General features: G+C 47.4%; 2 protein-coding genes across 2 annotated transcripts in view; one reads left to right on the top strand and one right to left on the bottom strand.

Annotated features, from left to right (window-relative positions):
- LOC141130166 (uncharacterized) overlaps nt 1-12,441 on the bottom strand; it is a 108,821-nt gene that overhangs the window by 16,525 nt on the left and 79,855 nt on the right. The gene's annotated exons all lie outside the window — the stretch shown is intronic.
- Nucleotides 664-9,073, top strand: LOC141129515 (ATPase MORC2-like). The gene is given in 4 exon segments (XM_073617596.1): nt 664-994; nt 997-1,257; nt 7,030-8,358; nt 8,361-9,073. Coding segments are annotated over 4 exon segments (2,115 nt in total). The 5' UTR covers nt 664-819; the 3' UTR covers nt 8,711-9,073.

Genomic DNA, 12,441 nt, shown 5'->3' with positions numbered 1-12,441 from the left:
ATACTCTGGTCACAGTGTGTTAAAAAAATCCTAAAAAAAAAATTTACAAAAAACTTCATTTTCCAAAAAACTGTGTCAAAAAATGACAACTCCAAAAAACTTGCCATGCCTCTTACTAAATACCTTGGACTGTCTACTTTCCAACAGAAACAAAGAAAAAGATGTTCTCTTTTCAAAATTTTCAGTCTTTTTTTTTTTTTTTTTTTTTTTTTTTTTTTTTTTGTTTATTTAGCAAAAAATGTAAAAAAACCCCAGAGGTGATTAAATACCGCCACAAGAAAACTCTATTTGTGTTCAAAAATATTAAAAACGTCATATGGGTACAGTGTTACCATACTTGCCAACTGTCCTGAATTTCCCGGGACATTCACAGGTGACCAGCCATCATAACCACCCACAGGTGTGAGCATTGAAACTGCGCCACACACCTCCTTAGGTAACCAGGTGCCATAACCGACAGCGGTGACTATGTCTTCTCCATAGTTCGCTCACAGATGACGTAAGATAGGGGGAAAAAAAAAGTAACCTATTCAACCAAGTCACCACCGCCGACGATACAGCTCCATTTCTATACAGCCGAGTGCTTCATATGCCCGCTGCCTTGACAAATACGAAGCAGATACTATTGAATCTTGAGCTTCCAATTGATCGTCCCGAAGACTTAGATGACTTGACGTTGGATGGTGGTTGGGCACTGAACTGGAGGCATGTTGTACTGCCCACACAAGGGCTACCAAGATCAACATTGAATGACGCCTCGATTATCGACTATAGGTTCATTTTTATGTTCAGCCCCCATAGGCACTGAGCAGTGGGATCATGGCATTCACAAACTATAGCAGTTTGAACCGGGCCCAGTTGACCTTTCAGTATCTGCACACTAATTCAACAACGCACAAATTCCTTTTTGGTGCTTTGGCTGAATTAGTTGATAACGCAAGAGATGCTGATGCTACAAGAATTGATATTTACACAGTGCAAAGGGAAGATCTAAGAGGGGGTTTATGCTTTGTTTTCTTGATGATGGAACAGGAATGGATCCAAGTGAAGCTGCAGGTGTCATTCAGTTCGACCGGTCCGCCAAAAGAACTCCTGAGTCCATTCAAATTGGGCAGTATGGAAATGGTTGGAGGTCTGGCTCTATGAGAATTGGAAAAGATTTCATCCTTTTTACGAAGGGCAATACAATGACATGTTTGTTTATGTCGCGTACATTTCATGAAGAAGAAGGAATTGATGAGGTTATTGTTCCTCTACCTTAGTGATGAGCTTCGTGTTCGAGTCAAACCCATGTTCGACTCAAACATCGTCTGTTCGCCCGTTCGCCGAATTGTGAACGATATGGGCCGTTCGCGCCAAATTCGTGTGGCGCGTCACGGCCCATAATTCACTGCGGCATCGCAGTGCATTGCTGGCTGATGATTGGCCAAGCATGCACTATGACCCACATGCTTGGCCAATCACAGCGCCATCTGAACAGAGAGCCGTAATTGGCCAAAGCCAAGGAGGCTTTGGCCAATTATGGCTCAGGGGATTTAGTACACGCCCCACACTATATAAGGCCGCCTGCACGGCGGCCCTGTGTAGTGTGTGTTCCGGCGTTCATAGATAGAGAGAGAGAGAGACAGAGACAGACAGTGTCACTTGATTTGAGTTAGATAGATTAGGCAGAACAGTCAGTCAGTTAGCTGCACTTACAGTGTATTGTGTGTATATATAAGCATCCCAGGTGTTGAATAAAATATATATATATCTATATATATACACACACACACACACACACACACACACACACACACACACACACACACACACACACACACACTGTATTCAGTTTAGCTAGATCCGTTCCTGTTATCTTCCTTCTGACAGGCAGGCTTGTCTTGTTAGTATTTACAGCTACCTGAAGAAAATTGCTGGTGTTCTTTTGATCCTATTAGTACCACAGTCAGGCAGCTAGACTATTTACAGTTAGTGTGGTGCGTCCACCTCACAGTGTTCAGCTAAACCTACAAGTTAGTACGGTGCGTCCTGCTCACAGTGCTCAGCTAAATCTACAAGTTATTTTTTTGCGAGCTCTGCACTGTGTTCAGCTAAAGCTACCTGTAGAAGGTTGGTGGTGTTCTCATACTACAGGCAGGCAGTTGATTTTGCTAGCTGCAGTATCAGTATATATATATATATAATTATCTCTCTCTATTCCAGCTTAGTGCAGCTACAGGCCATTAGTATGTCTGGAAGGCCAAGAAGGAGAGGCAGACAGTCACAAGCCAATAAGAGAGGGCAAGCAGGCTCTGTGTCTAGTGCTGGTCGTGGAGACGGTGCATCCTCATCAGCACGTGGCCGTGGGACACGCTTGGCCTTTTTTTCGGCAGCTGGCTGTGTTGAGCTGCAACATGCGGAAGACTTGGTCGAGTAGATGACCAAGCCGTCCTCATCCTCCTCATCCTCTCTCACCCATGCCCAGGGTACTTTGTCTGGCAAAGCAGCGGCCTCTTCCCTCGGCTCAATGTCATCAGTGACTCCTTCCCTAGCCCCACCATGTCCTCCTGAGGAGTCCCTCAAACTGTTTGACCACGGTGTTGGGTACATGCTCCAGGAGGATGCCCAGCGTTTGGAAGGCTCTGATGATGATACTGAGCTCGATGAAGGCAGTAACGTGAGCACGGACAGAGGGGGTGCCCAAGAAGGACAGCAATCTGGCAGTCATGCTCCCCCTGCTGCAGCATACTGCCAGGTTTGCTCCAGTGATGAGGAGGGAGGGGATGATGAGGTCACTGACTCAACGTGGGTGCCTGATAGGAGAGAGGAGGAGGAGGCACATCACCAATGAGGCAGGATGCCCTCCAGGGGCCAGCCTAAGGGCAGCACATTGACTGTATCACACCCCAAAGCTCCACATGTGCAGGGCGCTGCAGTCTCTGCCCATTATTCAAAAAGTTCTTTGGTGTGGGCCTTTTTTGAGACGAGTGCATCAGATCGCACCACTGCTATTTGCAACATATGTCTCAAGCATATCTCGCGTGGCCAAAACATCTCCCGCTTGGGTACCACATGCTTGACCAGACATATGTTGACCTGCCATGCAGTTCGTTGGCAAGCGTATCTAAAAGACCCACACCAAAGAACAAAGAGGACCTCTCCTTGCTCCTCATCAGCTGAGATCTCCAACCCCACTATACCTTTAGTCCTCTCTGAGACCTGCACTGAGAGGAATGAAGGTGTAGAATTAGGTGTGTCACAGCCAAGTACTTGTGGGCAATCTGCTTTTGGTACACCAAGGTCAGATTGTACCAGGGAAATTTCCCTGCCCCAGCTGCTGCACCACCGAAAGAAGTTTGCTCCCAGCCATCCACATGCCTAGCGGTTTGAATGCTAGCTTGGCAAAATTGCTAGCACTTCAACTGCTGCCTTTTCAGTTGGTAGACTCTGCCCCCTTCCGTGAGTTTGTGGAATGTGCGATTCCTCATTGGCAGGTACCCAAACGCCACTTTTTCTCATGGAAGGCGATTCCGGCTCTCTACCGGCATGTGGAAAGCAATGTCCATGCCTCGCTGGACAGGGTGGTCAGCGGTAAAGTGCATATTACTGCTGACTCATGGTCCAGCAGGCATGGACAGGGACGTTACCTAAGTTTCATGGCGCATTGGGTGACTCTGCTGGCAGCTGGGAAGGATGCAGGACAAGGTGCAGTAGTGTTGGAGGTTGTTCCGCCACTACGCCTCCAAAATGCTAATGATTGTGACACACCTCTCTCCTCCACCCCCTTCCTCTTCTTCTTCCTCCATGGCCTCTTCCTGTGCTTTGTCCTCGGAACCAGATGTGCTCCGTAGCCGTTCAAGGGGCTACGCAAGTACGCAGGCCAAAAGATGCCATGCGGTGCTTGAGCTGGTGTGCTTGGGGGACAGGAGCCACACTGGGGCAGAGGTTCTGTCAGCTCTGCAGGGGCAGGTTTAGAGGTGGTTGACGCCACGCCAACTTAAGGCAGGAATGGTGGTTTGCGACAATGGCACCAACCTCCTCTCTGCCCTCCGACAGGGACAAATGACCCATGTGCCCTGTTTGGCTCACGTCCTTAACTTGGTGGTGCAGCGGTTCTTGGGCAGGTACCCGGGCTTACAGGATGTCCTGAGGCAGGCCAGGAAAGTCTGTGTGCATTTCCGCCGGTCATATAATGCCAGTGCTCGGCTGGCGGACCTCTAAAAGGAGTTTAACCTGCCCAAGAACCGCCTAATCTGTGACATGCCCACCAGGGGGAACTCAACGTTGGCCATGCTGCAGCGGCTGCACATGCAGCAAAGGGCCATCAATGAGTACGTGTGCGACTATGGCACCAGGACAGGGTCAAGGGAGCTTGTTTTTTTTTTTTCCCCACGCCAGTGGGCAATGATCAGGGATGCATGCACTGTCCTGTCACCATTTGAGGAGGCCACGAGGATGGTGAGCAGTGACAGTGCATGCATCAGTGACACTGCCCCCCTTGTCCACCTGTTGGAGCACATGCAGCGTGGAATAATGGACAGGGCACTTGAGGCAGAACAGAGGCATAAAGGGCCCCCTTTATCCAGACAGTGTTCCTGCGTGCCCGCCGATCACACAGGAAGAGGAGGAGGAGGAGGAAGATTGTGTCAGTATGGAGGTGGAGCCTGGCACTCAGCATCAGCGTGGCTGGGAGGAGGTGGCTGCGGACCATGTCGTCCTTAGTGACCCAGAGGACTCCGGACCGAATGCCTCAGCAAACCTACGCTGCATGGCCTCCCTGATCCTGCAAAGCCTGCGGAAGGATCCTCGTATTCGTGGTATCAAGGAGAAGGACCAAAACTGGCTGGCAACCCTCCTTGATCCACGTTACAAGGGTAAGGTTGCGGACCTTATCTTGCCATCGCAGAGGGAGCAGAGGATGAAACATCTTCGGGAGGCCTTGCAGAAAGGTCTATGCAATGCGTTCCCAGAGACTGGGAGGTTACAAACTCCTGTTTCTGGACAACGTGTTGCTGAGGCTTCGATCAGTCAAAGAAGGAGCGGTGGAGAAGGTGGCCGTCTGACCGATGCGTTCAGACAATTTTTTGGTCCGCAGCCCCAAGGTATGATCGGTTCCAGCAACCATCGCCAGCGTCTGTTTTGCATGGTGCAGGAATACTTAGGGGCAAGATCAGACTTGGACACCTTTCCCACCGAAAATCCTCTGGGTTACTGGGTCTTGAGGATGGATCACTGGCCAGAGCTTGCACAGTATGCAATTGAGCTACTGGCCTGTCCTGCATCCAGCGTTCTTTTGGAACGCACATTCAGTGCTGCTGGAGGCTTTGTAACTGATCACAGGGTGCGTCCGTCCACCGACTCGGTCGATTGACTGACCTTCATAAAAATGAATCAGTCTTGGATCACCACCAGCTACCAAGCACCTGAAGCTGATGTAACCGAAAAATTTTTTTTGAAATGTCAGATCCCTTCATAGACTGCCTATGCTGATGCTGAGTGACTATCCTGTTATGCTGAGTAATTATCCTCTTCCTCCTCAATGATCACGCTGATAGCTTGTAAGAACATTTTTGGTTCTGGGCTCCGCCACCAGTGCCTAAGGCCCAATTTTTCAGCCCTTTTTTAACAGGGCGTGTAATTACAATTTTTGATGCAATTCTTTGCAGCAGGGCTCGTTCCTGCACTCCAACTAGAGTATCTGTGAGGGGTTGCAGTGTTGTGGCACCAGTGCCTAAGGCCCAATTTTTCAGCCCCTGTTCAACAGGGGCATGTAATTACAATTCTTGATCTAATATTTGACAGCAGGGCCCATTTCTGCACCCACCAAGAGCGAGTGAGGACTTACAGTGTTGTGGCACCACCACCACCAAAGGCCCAATTTTTCTGCCCTTGTTCAACAGGGGCATGTAATTACAATTCTTGATCTAATATTTCACAGCAGGACCCTGTGAGGGCTTACAGTGTTGTGGCCACAACAACACCTAAGGCCCAAATTTCTGCTGAGTATATAGGGCAGGCCCCTACTTTCAAACATCTAACTTACAAACGACTCCTACTTGCAAACGGAAGGAGACAACAGGAAGTGAGATGAAATCTACCCCTAGGAAGGGAAATTCTCTCCTGTAAGAGTTAATATGGGAAAAACATTTCTCCTTTCCACTGATGCTTTCCAATCCTTGTTCCACAAAAGACCCCAAATTTTCAAAAAACATTTTTCATTTGGACAAAAAGTGAGGTGAAATCTTCTGAAGAGGAGGACAGACAGCAAAACAAATGTCACAGGGGTGATAACCCTTCCCTATGTTTTCCAAAAAGCTTAAAGATTTTTTGGCTGGAGCTAAACACGTTAAAAATGTACCCGTTCAAAATTACAAACAGATTCTACTTAACAACAAACCTACAGTCCCTGTCTTGTTTGCACCGCCTGTATACTGCTGTTCAGAGTATATAGGGCCTGGGGGGAACCACACCTTTCCTTATTTTAATTTGGGTGCGGGGTTCCCCTTAATATCCATACAAGACCCAAAGGGCCTGGTAATGGACTGGGGGGTACCCATGCCATTTGTCTCACTGATTTTCATCCATATTGCCAGGACCCGACATTACATTAAGCCCGCAAGCAGTTTTAAATGAGATTTTTTCCTTTAAAAATGACATTTTGTGCAGGGACTGTTCTAAACACGGGAAACACGCGCCACTTTACAGGCATACTATAGACACCCCCCAGGTACGATATTTAAAGGAATATTTCACTTTTTTTTTTACTTTAAGCATCATTAAAATCACTGCTCCCGAAAAAATGGCAGTTTTAAAGTTTTTTTTTTTGCATTGATACATGTCCCCTGGGGTAGGACCCGGGTCCCCAAAAGCTTTTTAGGACAATACCATGCAAATTAGCCTTTAAAATGAGCACTTTTGATTTCGAACGTTCGAGTTCCATAGATGTCAATGGGGTTCTAACGTTCGTGCAAATTTTCGGTCCGTTCGCAGGTTCTGGTGCGAACCGAACCGGGGGGGGGGGGGGTGTTCGGCTCATCCCTACTCTACCTACATGGAATTCAAAGACTTGTGAACCCTTGACAGATAGTACGGAGAAATTTGCCATCGAGACAGAGCTCATTTACAAGTATTCTCCATTTCACTCTCAGAAGGACGTTATGGAGCAATTTAGAAAGATAACTGGAGAATCAGGTACACTTGTTATCATTTTTAACTTAAAGCTAATGGATTCTGGAGAACCAGAACTTGATGTAGTTTCTGACTCAAAAGACATTCAGATGGCTGGGACTCCTCCAGAAGGAATGAAACCTGAGCGACATTCGTTTTGTGCGTATGAAGCTGTCCTTTATATTGATCCAAGGATGAGAATCTTCATTCATAACTACAAAGTTCAAACAAAACGGCTATCTTGTTGCCTTTATAAGCCCAGATCGTACAGATATACATCAAATCGACTTAAAACCCGGGCGGAGCAGGAGGTGAAGAAAGCAGAACATATAGCCAAAATTGCAGAGGAAAAGGCACGGGAAGCAGAGAGCAAAGCACGAGCCATGGAGTCTCGACTCGGAGATGACTTGTCTCGGAAATCAAGGGTTTCTTTAAGGCAAGTGCAGAATGCTGCAATTACAATCCGTCGGGAGGCAGATGTCAAGAAACAAATTAAGGAAGCCAAGCAAAAGGTCCTAAAAGAACCAAAGGAGCTAAACTTTATATTTGGTGTGAATATCGAAGAGTGGGAGCTGGATGGCATGTTTGTGTACAACTGCAGCCGCTTAATTAAAATGTATGAGAAAGATGGCCCACAGCTTTCAGAGATAGGAATGGCCTGTGGAGGTGTAGTGGGAGTAGCTGATGTCCCCTATCTTGTCCTGGAACCTACACACAACAAACAGGACTTTGCAGATGCAAAAGAGTACAAACACATTTTGAAAGCCATGGGGGAGCACTTGGCACAATATTGGAAAGACATTGGCAACACTGAGAAAGGAATTGCAAAGTTCTGGAATGAGTTTGGTTATATATCGGCAAACTGGAAACAACCTCCATCGTCAGAGTTAAGGTATAAAAGAAGACGAGCAATGGAGATACCAACCACTAGTCAGTGTGACCTGTGTTTAAAGTGGTGAATGCTGCCATTCCAGCTGAGTGCTGTGAATAAAGAATATCCTAATACATGGATACAGGATAGATGTGAAGCTCCAGAGTTAAAACAAAAACTTCCTGTTGGAGTCCTTAAGAAAGAATTTATCACACAAGACGACAAGAAAAAGCATCTCAGTGAGAAGATCAAACATCAGCAAGAGAAGCTGGAAGCACTACAGAAATTGTCAACGGTGCATTCAAGTGCAGACCTAAAGAAGCTCCCTTTGGAGGTTAGCAACGTCCATCAGAGCTGCCTATGCCATCAACTCGTTCGCTACGACCAAAATCACCACCCCTGCCAGCACTATTGAAAGAAATTACACCAACTTCAACTCCATCACCACGAAGCAGCAATGCAGTAAAGAAAACAGAATCTTCACGAGTGCTAAACAGTGAAAGAGCCAGCACATCGAGGGCTCACCCCCCACCTATTACTGCCGTTAAAACTAACAACACTACTAAGAACATCAGCAAAATAGTACCAACTGTGAAAGCCTCACCATCCATATCAAAACCTAGTTTTCTTCAAACTGCTCGCTCTTCAAAACCCACAGTATTGTTCTTGCCAAACTTGAAGTCTTCTTAGTCCCTTCCAGCAAAGAAACCTGTTAGAAGTAAAAGCCCTGTGATTACCAGTGTGAGAAAGAGAACTTCTCAACAGATAGTAGTTGAAGAAAACAATGATGAGGATGATGATGAAGAAGATATTGTCTCAACACCTAAACCTGAGAAAGCAAAACGATCAAAGGTAGTGGAAATTAAAGAGCTGAATGAAGTAGAGGTGAAGGCCAAAGCCTCGATGTCTGACTCATGTGTCATTGCAACCTTTGCAGTGGACAGACAGTCAAGACGCAGATGTCCTTGTGTCAACTAAAGCTGCACAGAAAGATAAAGACTTGCATGTGGAAGTGCGCGTAAACAAAGAGTGGTTCACACTGGTGTGTGACTACTGTAGAATCTGGAAAACGGGGTGTTCGCTGGAAGGTGAAGTTTGACTATGTACCCAGAGACACAAAATCCGCGTGATCGATGGGTGGAGAAAGGTAGTGACGATGTAAGACTCATGAGGCCAGCATCGCCAGAACTTGATTCCCAGGATTTAGTCCCAGTCTTATCGTTTCCCGAGAAATGCCGTTTTCCTGATGGTTTTTTTTTTTTTTTTTTTTTCCCCGCTGTTGCCGCCGCTAGAGGTCTGCGGCCGGCACTGGGTAATTCTGTCTCCGTTACGGCCATTTTATGGAAGTCCAGCACGTGAGGAAGAAACAAGAGGCGGAGCCCAGGTGGCAATGAATGTGGCTGCCAATAGAAATGGAGCTCCATGTCTATTGGCAGCCACTTACATTGCCACCCGGGCTTCGCCTCTTGGTTCTTCCCCTCAGTATCCACGAGCTGGTCTCCTGTGATGGAGAGCCCTGGTTCCCAGCTCCATGCTATCGGCTGAGTGAGACTCTGCTCTGTCTCACTCTCACTGCGGCTGCGTCCTGTCACAAGCGTGCCACCCGGAGAGTGACAGTCTGAGCAGGAAACTCTCTGGGCAGCTGCACATTGAATCCTCCAGTGCATTAGGGGAGGGAGGTGGGTCTGTACATATAGGAGGGTGGGTTGTCTGATGGGGGGTGGTTTGACCAGGGGGGTCTGGACTGATAGAGGAGGGGGTGGTTTATCCTTAGGCAGATCTGTACTGAGGGAGGGAGTCTGCACTTAGTGAGGGGGGATCTGTACTGCAGGAGGGGGTCTGTACTGAGGGAGGACTATAGTGGGTGGGGGTGACACCATGTATTTTCGCACTGGATGACACCATCCCTAGTGACGCCACTGGTAACTGGGGATACCTGGTTTAAGGGGGGCCTCTGCTGGGGACACCTGGTGTAAGGAGGGACTCTGCTGTGGACACCTGGTGTAAGGAGGGACTCTGCTGTGGACACCTGGTGTAAGGAGGGACTCTGCTGTGGACACCTGGTGTAAGGAGGGACTCTGCTGTGGACACCTGGTGTAAGGAGGGACTCTGCTGGGGACACCTGATGTAAGGAGGGACACTGCTGGGTAACACCTGGTGTAAGGAGGGACTCCACTGGGGACACCTGGTGTAAGGAGGGACTATGTTGGGGCACTTGATGTAAGGAGGGACTCTGCTGGGGACACCTGATGTAAGGAGGGACACTGCTAGGGACACCTGATGTAAGAGGGGACTCTGTTGGGGACATCTGATGTAAGGAGGGACTCCACTGGGGACACCTGGTGTAAGGAGGGTCTCTGCTGGGGACACCTGATGTTAGAGGGACTCTGCTGGGGACACCTGATGTTAGAGGGACTCTGCTGGGGACACCTGATGTTAGAGGGACTCTGCTGGGGACACCTGATGTTAGAGGGACTCTGCTGGGGACACCTGATGTTAGAGGGACTCTGCTGGGGACACCTGATGTAAGTAGGGACTCTGCTGGGGACACCGGGTGTAAGGAGGGACTCTGCTGGGGACACCTGATGTAAGAGGGGACTCTACTGGGGACACCTGATGTAAGGAGGGACTGCCGGGGACACCTGATGTAAGGAGGGACTCCACTGAGGACACCTGATGTAGGAGGGGACTCTGCTGGGGACACCTGATGTTAGGAAGGACTCTGCTGGAAATGCCTGATGTAAGTAAGGACTCTGCTGGGGACACCTGATGGCATCTGGTGGCAGTCGATGTTACAAGTGACAAACTCAGGGCTCCCACTGATTCTGCATTATGGTGAGTTAAACTATTTCATTTTATATTACAATGTAGTAATAGAAATAATGTGTTGATACCATAACAACCATGGTGCCTGGATGATTGAAGCGCTAACACCAGGTGTTTGGAGTATGTTTATCTGTTGATTGTTAAACTTTCTGGAATACACATATTTTTATTGTAGTGTAGGATCTGGGCCTGCTGGTCTTTCTTTCTTTCTCCATCCCTTGTTCATCTCAGACTCTAACCACACCCCCTTTGAGCCATGCCCATTGTGACAGACCTAGTTGGTACAGAGGCTTTTGTAGGGGACTGAATGCTAGCCTCTTGCCTAATGATTATGGGCCCTAGCATTTGGGGGAACGGTGCTCTTTGTGAGTTGTATGCCTGGGGACTCTTGAGGTGGCGTTACTTTAGATTAAGGTCCATGTCCCCCAAGACACACAGACTCTGGGGACCCTGGATATGCCATATTACAAATCATGACTGAGAAAATATATATTGGATTACTTAAAATGGGACAGTAATATTTATACACAATATCCCTCAGGATATATGTAAAGACTATTCTTGGCTTGTTTGATTCTGAACTCAACATGTTAATTGAAAGAGCTGATCACATTGGCTTCTGTACAATGTAGGAGATGGGCCGACTCCTAGTGGAGCTCCTACTGTTGTGAGAATATATCCTGTGTTTAAACTTATGATATTGTATCATCTACTGTGTGAAGCTTGGTGACAACAAGTCTGACCTGTAGTGAAATCCTGATTTATCATAACAATGACCAGGCTGCTGAAAGGGATTAGTTAATGAGCTCATGTTCATTAGGTTTCTGGTCACAGATGTATTTTCTGAGTAATATGAGCAGGAGGTATACACTTCCTCTTTTTACTGTATATAAGACTTGTATCCCTTTCAAGAAAAAGTAATTCCTGTTTGACCCTCAAGACAGAGCCTTGTCTCATACTTGGGGGAGAATTATTTGTATGGGTTTCTTGTTTGGCTGATTGAAGTGTTCGGTAGCTGCCTTTGTGTTCGGAAATGAAATGTCTTAAATGGCTTTAACCCCTTTCATACTCGGGGTGTTGTTACACCCATTCTCGCTTAAATCACGCCCATTTTTAATTTTTCCTTTTCTCAAAAAGTCCCGCCTTCAAATGAATGCCCCGCCCCCTAATTAAAGCAAGACTCCACCTGCAGATAAAAAAGTGTTATAAACAAGGCCTGGGGAATGTCCAGGAAAAAATTCCTAGCCTACTTACCACCAGCTCGCAGACAACCAAATTAACCTGTCTAACAATATGCGTTAAAAACAGGGGTTTAGTCCGCACGCATTTGCAAACGCATGCGTAAGCCACAGAGCCTCGTCATGGCATCCTGATATCTGTGGTCCTAACACTAAAATATGAGTGTCCCCACAGTGGAGGCACATGCATTCTGATGGATAAATGAAAGCAGGTGGACTGAAGGGCAGCCCATCCCTTCTTAAAGGTACAGGAGCACACCATACACCCAGCAAATAGCACAATGGCTGCAAAGGACCAATACACACACCAAGGTGATCTCAAAACTGTGGGGACACTCATATTTTAGTGTTAGGACC

Source organism: Aquarana catesbeiana, linkage group LG02, assembly GCF_042186555.1.
Source record: "Aquarana catesbeiana isolate 2022-GZ linkage group LG02, ASM4218655v1, whole genome shotgun sequence".
Taxonomy (NCBI): domain Eukaryota; kingdom Metazoa; phylum Chordata; class Amphibia; order Anura; family Ranidae; genus Aquarana; species Aquarana catesbeiana.
Note: the sequence above shows the minus strand (reverse complement) of the source record. Positions and strands in the feature narration are given on the sequence as shown.